Source organism: Sinocyclocheilus anshuiensis, unplaced genomic scaffold (assembly GCF_001515605.1).
Source record: "Sinocyclocheilus anshuiensis isolate Anshui unplaced genomic scaffold, SAMN03320099.WGS_v1.1 scaffold1578, whole genome shotgun sequence".
In the NCBI taxonomy this organism is placed as follows: domain Eukaryota; kingdom Metazoa; phylum Chordata; class Actinopteri; order Cypriniformes; family Cyprinidae; genus Sinocyclocheilus; species Sinocyclocheilus anshuiensis.
The window spans coordinates 171,464-190,736 of record NW_015544225.1 but is presented as its reverse complement, the minus strand read 5'-3'; the positions used below and the strand labels follow the sequence as shown (position 1 = coordinate 190,736).

The window sequence follows — 19,273 nt, the reverse complement described above, 5'->3', positions numbered from 1 at the left end:
TGCAATGGCAAGTTCATGGGGCATTTTTGACATTTCTGCAGTTGACTCAGGGATTGTTACCCTCATTATGTCAGATCAGCAATGTCATAACTTACCATATCACAACATAAAGGAAAATATACAGAGTACAAAGTATAAGTGTCACATTATTACCCAATGTCCCTCTTTTTTTAAACCCAGATTACCTTAATTCACCCTATGACTTCATTAAATGTACAAGTCCTTTAAGCTGCAACCTTCTTTGATTCTCTTGTTACACCAAGATTTGCGAGTTGCTTTTATTTATTTATTTGCAATCAGTTTTTGTCTACTCTTTGGACTCTGATGTTAATCGATAATCAATAATGGCGCTTTAATAGAACGTGGATGTTAAAAATCGTTCTCTCAAACTGCTAAAAAATAAGAATAACGTGATTACTAACGGAATTACTGCTGGTTTAATATAGCGTTCTGCGTTTCAGCTATTCCTTTAATATGTCTGGAGAGTTATGGACGTGACCGAAACATACTTTAAGAGAATGACCTCATTGTTATCCAATGTATAACTTACCGTGATGTCTTTTTGAGGGAAGCAGTTTATGGTGTGTTTACCATTGGTATGTGTGCAGGAGTTAGCGTCGACCTTGCCAACCCTCGCCTTTAGGCCATAAAAGAGCACATCTTGAAATGATCAGGGCCTGAGAACGGGCACGGCCTTTCGATTTCTGAGGTTTAAGGAGGGGGCGCGCCGCAATGTGGTGGAGACATTACGACAACCCGAGCGCCGTCAATCACAGGCCCGTGTGCCGTTACACTGAAGCGGATACTTGACCCTACTGACGAAGAGACCTAAAGTCGTTAAATTCAATAAAGTCTACAGTCACATACGGCAATGGAAAATTGGTTACGAATTGGAAAACCACCGTTACAAACTTAAGAAACTTAATTTAATCTAATAAAAACGTCAGAATAATAAGACCGTAGATATTCGCATGAACGTTAAAAAATAAATGTAGTGTACAGACAAGGCTATGTCATTTTGTAAGATAGGCTAAGTGCTCTTATTTAATTGTGTAAAAAGAGACAAATAAGTTTAAAACCTTAGAAGTGAACAAATTAAACAAATTGGGAATTTTCTAAAAAAAAAAAAAAACTGAAATGTATTTTAAAACAACTTGTAAGTCCAGAAAATAATTTGTGGTAGATCTTTAGCTTTTACATTTGAAATGTTTTTTTGTGCCTTGGGTGATATTTCGGGACAGATGGATGGGGCAGCTTTCATTAGCCTGCTCCTCTCTGACCCTTCAGAGACAGTGGGCAAAGAGTTGTTTTCACAGGTGTACGGATTGGCGGCTAAAACAGATTAAGTCCTCTTTTTATGTCAATGTCTCGAGGCTTGCAAGATCATTTCAGCGCCAGATAGAGGGAACAGTGGAGGCTCCTTAAGTATAGTCCACATTAACGGCCCCATGCGTAAAGAGCGTCTTAAAATGAACGCCGCGTCTCAAATTAAATTAAAAGAGGTGCTCCATTCTGGGTGAGTGATTGTGAGTTTTGCTTCGCCGTGGTGTCAGGTTGCAGATTTCAACGAAGATAAAGAAACGCGATCTATGCCTTAAAACAGCGTCTGGATGGCAAAGACCTCGACGAAGACAGAACTAATTTACTAATGCACCGGTTTTAGATTTCACTGTACAGAGAGACGAGAGATGACTAGAAAGAAAGAGCTGGGACGAATGCATTTTTTTCCGAGCCTATAGAATACAGATCATTTAAGTGCCACAGGCTTTATTTAATGTTTTTTGTCCTAAATAAAAAGTATAAACTAAACAGAAAAAAATAGTACGATAAGTTTTCATCTAAATATATTTTCTAGCCTAATAAAGTTAATTTATTTTTCTCGTTTTTGTTTTACCGATTTTGTGGAACTCAAATAAACAGCAGATGTTATACTTGAAGTGGGTAATTTATAGATATTAACTTTGATTTGGCTCAGGTTTCTTGTAAATAAATGCATCACAGTCTTTGTGTAACCATGCAGCGCCATTTCAGAGATTCTACCGGTCTCGCATGTTCAGTCGCACAGTTTGAAAAGCCGGGGGCGCTACTTATCTAGTGACTAGCATTAGGTTATCTTACCAGCTCGAGAGGCTGATTGTTTTTAATGGGACTCCAAATATCTTTGCGCGCATCTAGACCTTGCGCACAGCGTGTGCCCTTGACAATGGCACAAGCCAGGCAGAGTGCAAATAACTGTGTAGCAAATGCATGATTATCTGTTACGCATAAGAATTGTCTATCTAATAATTCATTTTCAATTGAGGAACGACTTTTCTTAGACTATTATTTAATAAATAGAGACGATTCAGTTCATTTGACATTCTTCACTTACACAGCATTGTGCATTCAAATTCTGTTAGGATAAAAAATAAGTGCCAAAAAAGCATGTAATGGCGTTGGGTGCAATAGGAGTGAACGCTGCCTTCAGACAGTTGCAATAATTGATTAGTATCGAGGTGCCCGGCTCCCTCAGGTAGAACTGGAGACGGGGGATCCAGTTTCAGACCACCGAGTCCCCGTGGGAGGAAATGGAAGCAGAGTTTTCTCCTCACTGCTGATGGGGATAGGGCAGCTGGAGAGCCAATCAACAGTCGCGCAGTGCTCTTTTAGCGCGACGTGAGTCGATAGTGAGCAAACTGTCTTCAACAAACACCAAAAACTTCCCGGCGCGCGCAGAGAACATCTCTAAGCCCAAAAATCTTGTCAAGCGACCTAATCGCTCTCATTAAACGAAGGCAAACGGGGTGTCTCCCATTCCGCTTCCTTCGCAGCATCTAGAGGAGAGCGGTTTGGTAGCGAGAGTCAGACGTCATGTCAATGTTGCCTTCCTTCGGGTTTACTCAGGAGCAAGTCGCGTGTGTGTGTGAGGTGCTGCAACAAGGGGGGAACCTCGAGCGTCTCGGCCGTTTTCTGTGGTCTCTTCCGGCCTGCGACCATCTCCACAAGAACGAGAGCGTCCTCAAAGCAAAGGCTGTCGTCGCCTTTCACCGTGGAAACTTCAGGGAACTTTATAAGATACTAGAGAGTCACCAGTTCTCTCCGCACAACCACCCGAAGCTGCAGCAGCTGTGGCTTAAGGCCCATTACGTTGAGGCTGAGAAGCTGAGGGGGCGACCGCTGGGAGCGGTGGGGAAATATCGAGTGCGGAGGAAATTTCCTCTGCCACGCACAATATGGGACGGCGAGGAGACCAGCTACTGTTTTAAGGAGAAATCCCGCGGTGTGCTGCGGGAGTGGTACACGCACAACCCCTATCCATCTCCTCGGGAAAAGAGGGAGCTGGCCGAGGCCACAGGGCTGACCACCACACAAGTGAGCAACTGGTTTAAAAACAGACGGCAGAGGGATCGCGCAGCGGAGGCAAAAGAAAGGTAAGCTCAATCACCTGAGAACAAAATAAAAACGCGTTTCATACAGCACGTGTAGCTGCTCATAACACTTACTTTACATCTGACGGCTGTTGCAGTGCTGATGATGCTATTGTTGACATATTTACTTGGATTCCAAGTGCGCTGCTTTATATTAGAATAAACAAAACAGAGATCGGCGTCGTAGCTTATCACTGGAAAAGCATACAATTGTTACCTTAAGGATCTATTTCTATCATATAGCTTTTACAACTTATATTTATTAGTGTGACCAATAAAATCAGGTTGATTCAGTTGTGTTTTATAATATTTGTTAAGCAATTAATTTGTTACCAGATGGAGCACCTATTTTTATTTTTTTAAATACTTAAATTTTTATTTTAACAGTCAGAGAGAATTCCAGTGAAGCCAGATTAAAGATAAACTACCGATATTTTCAGATCATTCAAATTCAAAGTATTCCTTTTATTTCGATGGCCAATTGGCCGTTCAGTAATTATGAAATAAATTTGAATTTGAATGTGTGAGAATTTCTTTTATTAGATTTAGATTCAAGAAAACTACTACTGTATATTTTACACAGCATATTTTATCTACAATATAAAGTTAACCCTGCTCTCATTATCTTTGACAGAGAGAACAGCGAGAACAACAACACTGGCGCTAACAAACAGAACCAGCTGTCACCGCTGGACGGCGGGAAGTCCCTGATGTCAAGCTCGGAGGACGAATTCTCGCCCCCGCAGAGTCCTGACCAGAACTCCGCGCTCCTGCTCCAGGGTAACATGAGCCACCCCGGTGCGTCCGCGTACTCCATGACCGGCCTCGGCGCCGCACAGTCGGTACACGGCATGCAAGGACACCCACATCAGCTTCAGGATTCATTACTGGGCCCTTTAACTTCAAGCCTAGTGGACCTCGGTTCTTAATTAAGTGATTACGAATGAGCTTTTATTTATTTTTGTTTATTTTGTACCAAATATAGACTGAGATCTGCCACTTTTACTGTATATATATATATATATATAAGGGGAAAAGAACAGTATAAATCTAAGTAAAACTCCTTAATTTTTCTCTGGTTTTCAGAGAAATACTCAGTGGTACGCTTTACCGTGGTAGACTATATTACGGACTGACATTTGCCAAGTCGTTAAACTGGTCAGAAGACAAACCAAAAGCAGTTAATAAAACGATTCTTTTCTTCAAACTAATAAGACGTTCGTCTAGCATTTCATCATTCTGTTTGCACCAATAAAATCCTAAGATGAATTAGTGGAAAACTCATAGTTCTGTTTAAATACAATTTCGGGATGGTAATTGTCGCCATAAATCTGTTTGACAAAGCAGGTATGGTGAAAAAATATTTACAGATGAAGCGTCAGGTCTTTGTATTATAACCTGTAAATAATTCAGAATAGAATACAGTAGGTTACACCATTACATTTAAATAAGAAAAAAAGTGAAGTTAATTTTAATTAAGGGTAAAAATAACACATTCGAGTATTCACTTCATGTATCAGACGAAAATATCCTCGCTCATCATCTACTCTACAAAAGCACATACATTTGTTACAAAAAATCCTATTATTTCCTAAATCCTATTGGCAATCATTGTATAATAAAACTACCTTGTTTTTCCCGCTCCATTGTTCATCCCAGATCAAACTTAAATCGAATACCAAACTATTAGTTTTTACATTTCTTAATTTGCGTAGAAATGACAAAGGACACAGCCCAAGAGAAATTAGTAAATAACTAATAACGAATTATTAAAAGGTACAAAAAACTAAATTAATAGATAAAATAGGCTATTGCATGACGCTATTAATTTAAATTATTATAATAATAGCCCTTCTTCTTTTAGGCTAATTCATCCAGCTCATCACTATATAATGTTCCCATGTCACAAACGTCCTCTTAATAATGTGGGTCAACAAAAAGCGGGGAGTTGTTGATTTTCCTCTAGCCTCAGGAGGCGCGTGTTGCTTTTGTGGTCGCAGTGCATCGTTAGGTTTGTAGTGGGGTGTTTACTTTGCGCTCTCCCAATGTTTGTTCTGGTGGTTCTGGGCCAAAGAGAAGACATACCAGCTGCGGGAGGCAAACTCACGTGGCTTCATTCATAAGTTTCTTTTGAGCAAAAACGCAAACATGGTTTTGGGGCCAGCTGACTGATGTTCTTGTTATCTCATGGTCTTCAGACAACAACAACAACATTAACAATACTAATAGGCTACTAATAAAAAAAATAATAAAAATGTCCTCCACTAATTTTAACCCTTAAAGAATAGGCCCTAACTACATTATTTGGCATTGCCCAATGTTGGCTCATTTAAAATGTGGACAGATCAAAGAATTTACAAGGACCGTTAGGCCAGCTAAATGTTGAGTAACCAGGCAGCCTCCCACCCATCTTCCACGCACGCATGTCAGGGTAATTGTTTTTAACAGAGAGTACTGAGGATTTCCGGTCGCTAATCGGAACCAGTTGCTTGCGCTCGGTTCGCATTGTAGAGCACTGGAGACCCAGAACCGCCCATAGAGGGGCAACTTCAAATCTGCCCCAAGGGTACCAAAACGTGCAATTTTTACGTTGAATGCAACATTTGTTGACAGTCGTGCGGGTACCATTTTTTTTCGTTTCTAATCTACATTCCCTTTATATTGTTTTAATTATTAGATAGCCTAATCAGATTAGCGAATTACTCAGACTATGTAAAATTAATGTACTATTTCGTATTTAGGCCATTTAAACATGGTTTACATGAGAACATATATTTGTGGATATTTAAAAATGTGACAATACATCTACACAACATTATAAGAGATACCTAACAAATACAGCCTAATTCACATTTTCTAAAAATGCTACTTAGGACAGTTCACCCCCAAAAATAAAATTGTCATAATTTACTCATCCTCATGTTGTTCCAAACCTATAACTTTCTTCATTCTGTGAAACAAAAGATATTTTAAAACTGTTTTTAATCCCTTTTTATCCATACAATGAAAGCCATTTAATCTAATGTCATTTACAGCCTCAACAGTCTTCATAATATCTTCTTCCGTGTTCTACAGAAGAAAGAAAGTCATGCAGGTTTTTTATGACTTAAGGGAGAGTCAATAATGACAGAATTGTCAATTTTTGGGTGAACGATCCCTTTAATAAATGTTAAGTATTGAATACTGAACTCAAACAGAAAAAGAGTAAACCAAATATACCTTGGTACGCTGTACAGCTTTATTCAACATGCCACAATTATTTAAAGTCGAGCACAAAAAGTAAAATATTAATAATAATAGTAAATGAAAAATATAAAAAGTATGAACTTTAAAACCAGGTTTGCTGTTATTTTGTCACCACCCAAAAAGCGAGCAGGTTGGGAAAGAGTGTTTGGAGCTCTAGTGGGCCTGTGCTGAACGTGAATGAGACAAATAGAGTGTTCCTTATGTGGGAAGAAAAGGGTTCGGCTGTAATGTGAGCAGCCTTTGTGGGGTTTAGGAGGGGGAATGACTGAGTGCCATTTTCTTCACAGATAATAGTTGAGACTTTTGGGAGTTGTTAAGGGGGGTAAAGGGAGAACAGGTGGGCTTCATGGCTCCCTGCCCTTCCCTGTATTACCTTTTGTCACCTGAGCTCAGGTCATCCCTCGCCTCGAGGTTCGGCTCAGTGAGGCATCATGGTATTACAGGATGGGACAAACAAACAACATACACACAAGACAAAACCTTTGGAACCTGTACAGCCTGAAAGGTTTTTGAAATATCAAGTGGAGAAATCTGTGTGACAGCACACATTTGACAAATTAACATACAGATGGTTGAGAAAAGATAGACATAAACTGTTTAAAGGAACTTTAGAATTTAGAAGATTAAGACGGTTCTGTGTCGGAGGCAAATGTTAGTTTGTGTTAACAGCTTATAATAAATCACTGGAGCGCTAAGGGACAGTTGGGCATTTGCAATAATATGCGAAAGTAGTTTTCCATATGGTTGTGTCGTCAAAGAATATGGCCTTGGAGAGGTGCTGAGAATCCCTTATTAACTGTATTGGACTCTGAAAACTCAGTGGAGCATTCATTACAATTCACTGAATCATAAATCAAAGAAGATAGATATAATCTATCAAATATTATTAAATAATATTCTATTTTCAGTTGCACTTTATTTTAAGGTGTCATTGTTACAGTGTAATTATATGTTTAAAACTGAGTAATAATAGTTAACACTATTTGGATATAGGATTAGGGTTTGGTTTAGGGTTAGTTGCATGTAATTATGCATAATTTGCTGTTATTACTACAGTAAGTACTTGTGTAACAAGAACACACAAATAAGTTCCTACCCTATTTTTTATTCCATTATTAAAGGAAAAGTGGAAAAAAAAAAAAATAAATGTCTTCATCACTTATCCACCCTGATGTCCAAACCTGTACGACTTTCTTTCTTCTGTGAAACACAAAAGAAGATATTTTGAAGAATGTTTTTGCAGTGTTTGTCCATACAATGAAAGTCAATGGGGTCTAAAACAACATTGCATAGACAAAGAAATGAAAAATACCAATACATTGAAATTCCTTTTTTTTTGTGTGTGTTCCACAGAAGAAGGCAAGTCATACAGGTTTGGAATGACTTGACAGAATTTTAACTTTTAGGTCACCTATTATGATTTTTACTTGTTTGGCAAAATAACTTGTTTAAAATTAAATGTACAGCTTTAAAACAAATGTTGTTTCGTTTTGGCTTTGTTCATAATTCCCAAAACAAACTAAAAAGAATGACGTTGGATGAATGAGCCCAAGGCAGTACGTTGTATCACCTTACAGGAAGTTATGACTAATGGCATCACCACAGTGACTGCGCGTTTCTCTGACTGTCGATCGACCAGCATTGTGCTCCATTACAAAAGGACATCAACGTTTACATTAACAATACAATTATAATTATTGTAATTATCTGATGTAGGAAGGTCTGGAAAAAACATAATCAGAGCTTCAGACTACGGTACCTTCACAGGGAGTCCCATGGTACAACACAGGGAACTAATTTTCAATGTAGGAGGTCAAAAAAAGGCAACGCTTGTGAAAAAACAAATACCACGTTCCCTTATGCATTGACAAGCACTCAAGCAAACACACATCATAAAAGGCTGACTAAAGCCTGTGCCGCACACCTGCCTGTGCATCATCTCTCTGTACAGCAGAATTACAGCTGATTTCAGATGAGCTTCCTCTCTGGGGAAGTTTTTGTCTTTTATAGATTTGTCAAAATGACAGCAATATTACTCCAATTTGGCATTACTTCACGCTTTTATCTGTAAAAAGTCGAGGGACACACGCTTTTCCAGCACCCTCGATGGTCATGGTCTGTTCTGCTGAGCTGGGTAACGGATTACTTCCAAACGGTCACAGAGGCTCAGGTTTCAAAGCCAAGCCACTGATAAACGAGTGGAGGCAGTTGTCACCCAGACGGGGAGTCCTCCATCAGCAGCGTCTGAAGAGTAAGAGGGCAGGGGTTTTTCACAGACTCGCTGCGAGCCTGGCGTCAGCCACTCCAGGGTTCATAGAGCAGGTATTTAAGGGTGATGACCATGGAGCAGCCGACGCGTAGAATGCACAGCCTCATATAAATGGACATGTAGATGTGTGTGTACACAGTCACATTCACACCAACAAACCTCACTCACTCTGTTCCTCATGTTTTCAAGACTATGGGAGGCCTGGCTTACATTGCACAAAAAGGTTGAGTATACTTCAAAAAAATAAATGTTGCATAGGTGCTATATACAGATGGTAATAAACAGGCAGAAAGGGAGGAATAATCTAGAAATGATACACAAGCCACTGTTTAAAAGTTTGGGGCCAGCAAATAACACTACAAAAATATCTATTTCAAATAAATGCTATTCTTTTGAACTTTCTAGTCATCAAAAAATCTTAAAAAAAAAAAAAACGTATCATGGTTTCCACAAAAATATTAAGCAGCATGAATGTTTTCAACATTGATAATAATAATAATGTTTCTTGAGCACCAAATCATCATATTAGAATGATTTCTGAAGGATCATGTGACACTGAAGACTGGAATAATGATGCTGAAAATTCAGCTTTATCATCACAGGAATAAATTACATTTTTAAAAAACTGTTATTTTAAACTGTAATAGTATTTCACAGATTTACTGTTTTAATGTATTTTTGATCAAATAAATGCAGCCTTGGTGCGCATACGAGACTTTAAAGAGCAAAAACATTTATATTTATATATTTATAATAAATAATTTATTGACATGTTACAGTAAATGTTATTTATAACACAGTTACATTTATTTATTTTTTAGCAAATCTCAAAATAAGTATCCATTTATTTATTTGTAGAATTTTAAATGATTGATTTTAGTATAATTTATTTTTAATATATTTAACTAGTATATAGTTATATAAAGTATAGACTTTTAGTGTAAACTTTTTTGTATCTGCCATTTATCTGTTGTCTGCCATAACATGAAAATAATTTAAGTATTGTGCATTCAGTTTAAATGATAAGAAAAGCAACGATATAGATACCAATCTAAGAAAGTCGCACAAAAACTGAGATCATCTAAGGTGAGGGAGAATAACTGTTTGTTTACACACATATTCTGAAGCTCTAAACCGAACAAACCCAGCTATCGTTTCACACTGGACATTTCCACACTGGGTTTTTTTTAAGAAGACTTGACAAACACAGAAAGGAGATCCTTCCTGTGGAGTGCAGAGGTGAAGACACGCACAATTACAGAGGTGAAGAGGGGCATTGTGGGAGGAGACTCACAGGTGACCAGCGCTGACAGACACCCTGTCATAACATCTTGATCTGCGTCCAGGAGAGAAGGTCAATCATTTTTAATTTGCACTGAATTTAAAGCTAGTTCACCGAAAACTACTTTTTTTTTGGACCCCATTGACTTTCATTGTAGTGACAAAAATTGTTCTTTCAATATTCTTTCAAAGATATTGAACATGGTGGCAGAGGGCAGATTAACAGACAATTATGAACTACTTAACCTGATGTCTTAATGTTTAATATGTGATTTAATGTCCAAAAGAAGGGTCGGCTACACATCTAGACAAACATTCTGATTTATTGGATTTGTAACATAACTGATCCTCCACTCTGTGTGTGTGTGTGTGTGTGTGTGTGTGTTTGTGTGTGTATGTTTCACAGAAAAAGGCAAACCGATTCTGAACGACATGACAGTGAGTAATGATTTAAATTTTTAGGTGAACTATCCCATTAAGATATCATGTGGCTTCTTGCTAGTCTATGCTGGGTTCACACACAATATTAAACACATTAGTTTTGTTTGACCTTGAACTCCTGCTTTATATCTATTGTTAATACATCATGAGCAGCACTATACATTTTGCATGTGTGTGTCCGAGTGAGTGCTGAGCAAAACTGAATCATAACGGAGGGGGCCTGTACGAGACCCCGTACAGGCTCAGCTCAAAGAGAGAGTCGTTTGTTCATTGATGGCTAAGTGACTAGCCAGGTAACTCGAGCTCCTTCCCCCTTCCTCCCCTCCCCTCGCTCAGTGTAACAGGCACTGATAAAACCCTGGATGTTCCCTCAAACATTTCAGGAAATGAAAGTTTGAAACATGATCCGGCTGCGCCAACATCTCCTGCTCCGAGACAAAAGAGGCTCACAAACCTGGCGGATACTGGTCACCTAACAGATGATGGAGGGAAGAGTGAGATGGAAGAGTGAGAGGGAAAAAAAAAAGAGAAGGATGCCAGAGAGGTGACTCAGGGAGAAGGTGACAAAGTGAAGAAGAAAAAGCTATGCCTTTAGATGTTTTCATGCAGTAAAAGTCAAATACTTTAGCAGTCACACGTTGCAAAACCAAGCGAGTTGTCTTTCTCTTTCTCAGCTGTCCTGTTCCCCACTGCTTGGAATGTTTAGTGCTGTCTGTCACTGCTCATTGCAAAGCTGGTCATGCTTCACCGAAGCTTATCGTGAGAGTTAAATGAGTGACAAAGCATAAACTCATAAAGTGAGACAAACTGGAAACACCTTTGATGTCCTCCGCATCTGAGACAAGCCTGGACGGCTCTGTGCAAGAAATAAAATAATTTCTAATCCTGCATCGTCTCTGCTATGCATGCTAACAGACATGATGAAGACTTTAAAGGTTCAGCCACTGTCCTGAGTTTATCAGTATGCTGTGCTCAAAAGCAATTATCTTTATGGTTCTTTATTCTACATTTTCTACCTCGGAAGATGGTTAAGGATTATAAAGTTATTTTATGTATTCATACTTTCAATACTTGAAGTTTGTAACAAATATTTGGCCTGATGGCCCAGTGTCTCCATAAATAAGCTGTATATAATAAATAAGCTGCAGAAATAGGGTGTCAGTTAAAACTGTTAAAACACTAAGCCATACATCATATACACTACAGTTAAAAAGTTTGGGTTTGGTAACTTAAGGTTGTTAAATATTTTTGAAAAAAGTTTTTCATGCTCACCAAGGCAGCATTTATTATTCAAAATCACAGTAAAACAGTAATATTGTGAAATATTATTACAATATTATTTTTTATATTACAATAATACTGTTTATTAGTACTTATAAAGCACATATTAATGCATGACCATGCATTCTACATCCTTAATCCGAGTCAATAACTAAACTTAACAACCTTGCTAAATATTTATAAGCAGTAATTAAGAGTTTATTGAGGCAAAAGTCATAGTTAATATAGTTAATAGTGAGAATTAGACCTTAAAATAAAGTGTGTAATATATTTTAAAATATAATTAATGACAATTTGCTCAATTTGCAGCAGCATTACTGCAGTCATTAGTATCACATGATCCTTCAGAAATTATTATAATATGCTGATTTGCTGCTCAAGAAACTTTTATTAGTATTATCAATGATGCTGCCTGTCACGAATTCGGTCCATGGACTTCCGTTTATTCACCACCAGAGGTCACCCTTTCCATTACATTGACTCTCGCACAACACAAACTGTTGCATAGCACCCCGGACTACATATCCCATCATTCTTTGCACGATATGCACACTGCACTGATTGCACTCATTGCACACAGCTGTTTCTAATCACCTCACTCACTATATAACACCCACTCTAACCACCTTTCTCTGCTGAGTATTGTTTAGCCCGTACCCCATTCCGAGTCCCATTCCGAGTCTCTGAGTTTTCCTTGTTTTGCCTTGCCTTGCCTGTTTTCGCGGTTTCTGATCTTTGCCTGTTTTCCTGGATTTTTCCCTCTCGTCTCGCCCCTGTGATTCTGTCTGCCGATCGGTGACCTACGCTAGCCCTGGGACTATTCTTGTGTTTTGCCCGCTATATACCTGTTTGCCATTGTTTGACCCTGCCTGTTTACCACGTCTCTTTAATAAAGCTTGCAGATGGATCCACACGTCTCACGTCTCGTCAGCCCCGTTACACTGCCGAATATTTTTGTGGAAACTGTTACATTTTTGTCTATTCTTTGATGAATAGAAAGTTCAAAGGGCCAGTGTTTATTTCAAATGTTTTGATATCTTTTGTGACATCATAAATGTCTTCACTGTCACTTTTGATTCATTTAATGCATTCCTGCTGATAAGTAGTAATTCTTTCCAAATGCATTATATATTTTGTTTTTACACACACACACACAAATACACCACCTCCACTTTGTTTCTATGCATTCTTTCCTTGTTAAAGTCACTCAAATTTTAGTGGCCTGCCATCAATCACACACATGTGGCACCTCTATTTCAATGTCAACAACAACCTGTGAGAGTGAAAAATTTAAGGGGGTCTGAATACTTTCCGTACCCACTGTATAACCTGCATACCTCCTATTGTACATTGTATTGACACCAATTTTAATATAAAATGAAAATCAATATCTATTTATCTAGTTGACAATAATACTATATTGCAGGATTACAAATGATAAAATTAACATTTTTGTGCATATATGTTTGAATACATGCCAGCCCAAAAAAGTGAATGTTTAGTTCCTTCTATGTCCTTTAACATCTAGGAACTGAATTAATTATAGCTATTTCACTGCCATGTCAAAAGAATGAGACAAAGCCTTAATGCCCTAGTGAGTGTTCTTCACTCAGATCCCCACGGAAGAGGCCGCTTTAGCCTCATTAGCACCCGGTCTCATCTAAAGGCCCGCCGGGTTCAGTGTGTGGGATGGGGATAATAATGAAGAGGACAGAGATTCAGCGGCTCAGTCTGCATCCGCTGCTCCTCGACCAGAATTACTGGGTTGCATGAGGGTTTAACACACCTTAACCAGGATCTGTTTCACATTGCAAGATAAGCTTCAAATTATGGATACAGGAAGAAATACAAATGAAAAGTAGCCGAGTACCTATCTTTACAGAGACTGTAAAGAAAAGCTAGTATCAGGTCTTTCTACGATGAACCATAATTTGCATCTCCTTTGAATATATTCAGAAATTGAAAGCAGGATGATATAGAAGTGTTCTATTCAAAGAATAGATTCTATTGATAGGAATCTTTGAATATATTCAAAGATCAAATATATTAAAGTCAAAACCCACAAGAAATGGTCATAATGCACAGTCAATGAGGGACTTTACGCTTCACAGTGGCCTTTTCTTTATAACAGGATGCTTTCTGGTCTTGAATGAATCTACAAGCTATCTCGTACACCAGGACTTGTTAGGGTTCACAGACCGTCCTCAGAGAGATACAAGGGGCAGGAATTAACTATGGTGACAGCTGCAGAAACCGGAGACCAGAGTTATTTATAAAACCCCTACTGTAAGATTTCAAGTCAGCATCCCTCCTCAGACAAGTGCACTTATTAACTGGTGCCACTCATCATGTGAGGAATCTATACATTTTGCTCAGAGAAAAAAAAAATCCTGAGCATGCATGAAAATTTGTATCATATTGGTATATTTTCAAACAAAGTATTTGGCAAAAAGAGAGAGGGCACAATCAAAAAAATAAAAACAGGCCATTAATCAAGACCATTATTTAAATAATAAAATAATATAGAAAACAAGACAATAAGCATGCTTATTTCCTCATTTCCCATCAGTGCATCTGTTGTAGGATCAATTTTGTTTTCAAGACTGGTCACTGCATCATTCATGTGCTGCCATACTAACAAGGAGCACTAAAGCCACATGCCATCTGGGCTGCAGGTTTGAGGTAAGTCTCTATGCAAAAAAGGAAGAGTTTCTGTCACTAAGAGTCATTTTACATCATTTCCTTAAGATGTCAATATGCATGAATATATATAATTATTTACAGGGGATTATCTAGCTCTGTGCATCACTTGTTTCTCATGAGCCATTCAGTGACAACCAGCCATTGTGCTTTTCATTTGTCATTTGTTAATTTTCATTCAGGCATTTGTCATTTTCATATCTGCCTTAACTGTGTGATTAGGTGTCATGGCTAGTCATTACTGTCAGTATGTGAAAAACTGTTCATTATAAAAATGCCCAGTATTTGACAAATACTATGGATATCATACAGACTGGAAAAATGTAACAACTATAGATGCCAAGAGATTGTAAGCTTCCATTCCCCCACCAAGTCCACCCAGGACGCCAAATTCTCAGAAGCCAATAGTTAGCCAAATCATTGGTAGGTTTGTTAGAGAAGAAATTGTGAAAGTGCAGCATTTTGCTATATTTGCCGCTCTCTAGTGGACAGTGTTTGTATAACAGTCCGCATAATATGCCTAACCGCTTACAACTGTGGGAAAAGATAATTAGTGATAAATCATAACAACACAAGAAAGATCTGATAAAACAAATTCCAATTATATACAGAAAATAAGAACATCCATTTTATATTCATGAATAACCTCATAGGTCATTTTAATTAAAAAAATGTATCGTAAAAATAGAAATAATGTATTTTTCTTTGTACTATTAAAGGGGTCATATGATGCTATTTTAAAGATAATTATTTTGTGTACTTGGTGTAACAGAATATGTTGACATGCTTTAATGTTCAAAAAACACATTATTTTTCAAATACTGTACATTATTGTAGGTCCTCTATGCCCCGCCTCTCTCAAACGCTTCGTTTTCTACAAAGCCCCCTCCTTTGACAAGCGCAGTCTGCTCTGATTGGCCAGCTGACCCAGTGCATTGTGATTGACCGAACACTACAAGCATGCATCGGAAATGTAACGTCCCTAACCATAATCGCGAGCTTCAGCTTTCAAAGTAAATATCAAGACAGTTAATAATGTCGTTAGTTTTACCATCACTTCAAGCCCGAAAGGGCAACAGAGTCCCGTGACAGACACAGTGATGATGCAGTACACAAGCTGCGGTTAAGACCAATAGGGTCTGGCTGCAGACATGCACTTGCACTTTGCACTCTCAGACTTGCACTCTCAGACAACCACTCCAAAGAGAAAGGAAAACTTGAAATCGCATCAAATGACCCCTTTAAGAGCATATAGGCATACTTATTTAGTAACTGTAGCTTTAATGTGTAACTGATGTGTTAAATGTAAAGCAGACTATATGTCTGGATTTACCTTTGATTTTTATTTTCACAGTAAGTAAGTCTGTTTTGTAGATGAATGGTGGAGACAGTAACTTTCTAGTTGCATTGATCCCTCTACTTCACTACAACAAGAACGGTAACAAACAACAATACCTATATTATCGTCTTCTACACCAAGAAACAATAATGTTCTGTGCACGTTCTGCAGTTAAGCCGTCAGCCACTTTAAATGCTTGGGATCTTTAAAGCAGGATATTCTGATTGGCTGTCAAAGTTTTTTAATCATTCCTAAGCTGGAAAAATCGTTTTGAAAGTGATTCCGACGATATCGTTCCTCTATGCTTTTAAAGCTGTGGTGTGGACTCTCCAGAACGATTTTTAACGATCTTTATCGATGTAGTTATCGTCTTTTGTGTGAACGGGCCTGTAGACAAATGCACATGATTGTAAGAGCACTGTAGAAAAAAAAAACATATGAAGATTGCACAGGCTCTGGCCATGGTGCTGAAATTGTGAAATTGTACAAGACAAATGAGAGTATATTTACAGGAAAGCGACAGTCACAAATAGCCTACGGTGAAATTAAAAAGAAAATAATGCGATTCTGCACTGCAGTACAAGGATGATCGATACAAATATCTGTTATATATTTGGAACTGCAGTCTGTGTTACTTTTTAGTCCCATCAATAATGTTCTAAAACTACATTTGTAATTCTTTAGATAGCGTCTTTCTTCTTGCATTACTTAGAGCTATACGAAGAGGACAAGGCCATCAGAGCATGAATTGAAATAAATTGCTATTTTAGTTGTAACATAAAACTGAAAATAATATAAAGATTTCCTACCTGAGGCACCTTATCCCACATCTGAATCCATAATATTCATATATGTAATCTCTGTTATCATTTCGAAATTGTTAATAATGTAAAATGTTAAATTAGAAATGTAATATATAACCCAAAAAAATGATATATATATATATATATATATACAGTATATTATTATTATTAAATCACACCTGTAACAACATGCCGTTTTTATCATTTCAAAAAATGTTACCCCACAAATCTAAATTCTGTATAAGTAAATAAATAAATCTAACAATTGTTGCGAATATAAAAAGTCGAATTTAAGAAGTGCAAATCCATTCACTAAATGTGTTTATTGCGATTTAGTGCCATCTATGGCCAAGAGGAAAATTAAATGTGAGGAGGACGTCTTACACCAGAGGGCGTATTGTACAATGAATGTGCATTTCAATAAAATTACAATTTAATTAAAATACATAATATAACGAGTATAAATCGCATACCTCGCTCGCTTCACTTAGTAATGTATGCTGCGACCTCGTCGAAATCCACGCACTCGCGCTTTTACTTCTGGGAAAGTTGATCAATGACAGTTTTGGCCGGCCATCTGCTAATTACAAATGACAACACTAAAACTAATCAGTATCCTAATATTTTACATTTATTTAAAAATCCAGTAATCCATCCAGTTCCGAATACTGGGAAAAACATGGATATAACAATGTTTGGTCACTCCAGAACATACACTGTCATTAACAAAACGATGAGACTTTGAAGTGTTTCATTATTTTGATGAAAATCTAATCACTGGTTCGACAGCAGCAATGTTTATGTTCTTGCTTACGTTTAGCTGGTTCTTCGGATGGTCCCAAAGGCATCAATGGTCTTGGACTTTATACTGACAGCTATTGGCGTGGATGCATGAAGTTTGTTTACTAACTGCGATGTAACAGTATGTGCGTGTCCTACACACGTCTCTTGTTGTGACCACCTGACTGACGCTCTGCTCCTGTGGCTGGTGTGGGTTCATGCTCGACGCGGCGCTTCCTTGAACAGGAGATAATACGCCGTGTAATCAATATGTAACCATGTAATCCGTAAAGTTTTATCTATTATTATTATTGCAAAGCCATTGTACACTAGGTATATTGTAAAATATCGCATATAAAAGTCTGTGCAGGTCACGTAGCCTGAAGTTAGCCCTACTAGCCATAACCTTGGAACCTTGGAATGTATTCTAAATAATGTTAATTCCACAAGAAATGAAATCCTACAACTGTTTTACACTAATACATTAATATTACTCGCATATAACTCGCGTATTTATTTATTTTAACATAAGCCTATTGCGTTGTTGTTTGTGTTTAAGGCTAACCAAATCAGCAAAAACTAATTGATAGCTGCTTTCGAACCCAGACAGTTTCTTTTCGATTGTTTTTTTAGGAATCAGGGCCATGGTGTGGGCAGATTAATAAACGACTTTTAACAGCAGAGGGCGCTAAATTCTAACAAAGCCAAACATAATGCATTTCCCTCGACTGTCATCTTGTTCGACAGATAGCCCACATTCCCTCACAAAGGACCTTTTCTTTTTAAAAAAAAAACGACAAAAAAAATTTGATAATTTTAACAGTGACCAGTGACACTGTACTGTCTAACCTAAGATCTAAGATATTACCCACACCGTCTGTAGCCTGTTTTTTTTTTATCAGGGGTTGAAAAACAAACAAATAAACTTGATATTGTAAACTCTGTAATGTAAATCGAGAAGATATGTGTTATTGCAGTGTTGTATTGTTTAATACATGTAATTTGGACAGTGTTCTGTTCCACTCTTCAAAAAAGCAATAAAGAGAATGTTGAAACTAATTAATTCTGTGCGAATTAAAACAAAAAACACCCGCTCTGTAAAAACCATCATAACATCGTCTGTGCTTTAAATAAATTACGAGCATGGGCGTCGCTAGGCCATTTTAGGGTGGCTATAGATATATATAAATATATATATATTTATATATAAAACAAAAATTTTGCGATATTTGCATAAACTATACATGGATTCGTGATCGCCTCAGTACCCTTTAAATTTCATCTGAAAACGGTGGCAGACTTGCTCCTCCCAGTCTTTCAGCACGTTCTTTTGCAATACGCAGAGCGCGGCGGCGCAGATCGATAGATTGTTATAATATCTGCATCTGTGCAGTTCTTTGTCATAAATCCGGTTTACAAAATATCATGGGGGAGCAATAATCGGTTTCCCATCTACTGAAGTTTTCACTGCGTTCACCCCTCATCACACCACAGCTCTTCCTCCAGCTAAAATGACGCACATATGAACGCATAAAACGATCATGTTGCCATTTTCATTTGAAAATGTAACTTTCAATATAATACATATTCCAGTGCATGTGGCAAATAGGTTTGCATACTTGAGCTAAGGAAAGAGGGTTGTACTAGAAATGCAAACAGTAAAATGTAGTGTGTGTACAGTAAACGTGTGTGTGTGTGTGTGTGTGTGTGTGTGAGAGAGATCATG

The 19,273-nt window shown here is 37.7% G+C and overlaps 1 protein-coding gene and 1 long non-coding RNA gene across 5 annotated transcripts in view; one reads left to right on the top strand and one right to left on the bottom strand.

Moving 5' to 3' along the window:
* Positions 1–17,829, bottom strand: part of LOC107697303 (uncharacterized) — a 31,708-nt gene extending 13,879 nt beyond the window's left edge. For 2 of the 4 annotated variants that reach the window (XR_001635184.1, XR_001635185.1), the window contains exons 1-2: positions 17,582–17,829; positions 17,241–17,344 (exon numbers count right to left, since the gene is read on the bottom strand). This is a non-coding gene — a long non-coding RNA (uncharacterized LOC107697303). Of the gene's footprint in view, positions 1–14,503; positions 14,616–17,240; positions 17,348–17,581 lie in introns of those variants that run through there. The other 2 variants (XR_001635186.1, XR_001635187.1) reach the window with 2 other exon arrangements.
* LOC107697302 (homeobox protein six1b-like) lies at positions 2,701–4,621 on the top strand. The gene is made up of 2 exons (XM_016498026.1): positions 2,701–3,410; positions 4,042–4,621. The coding sequence occupies exons 1-2, from the start codon at positions 2,851–2,853 to the stop codon at positions 4,334–4,336; spliced, it is 855 nt and encodes a 284-aa protein (XP_016353512.1). The 5' UTR covers positions 2,701–2,850; the 3' UTR covers positions 4,337–4,621.
* Positions 17,830–19,273: the final 1,444 nt, after the last annotated feature.

Bases quoted from the DNA above. Each gene is read 5' to 3' on its own strand.
- LOC107697302 (XM_016498026.1), top strand. From the start codon at position 2,851: ATGTCAATGTTGCCTTCCTTCGGGTTTACTCAGGAGCAAGTCGCGTGT. The intron at 3,411-4,041 runs GTAAGCTCAATC...TATCTTTGACAG, and splicing joins GCAGCGGAGGCAAAAGAAAG to AGAGAACAGCGAGAACAACA.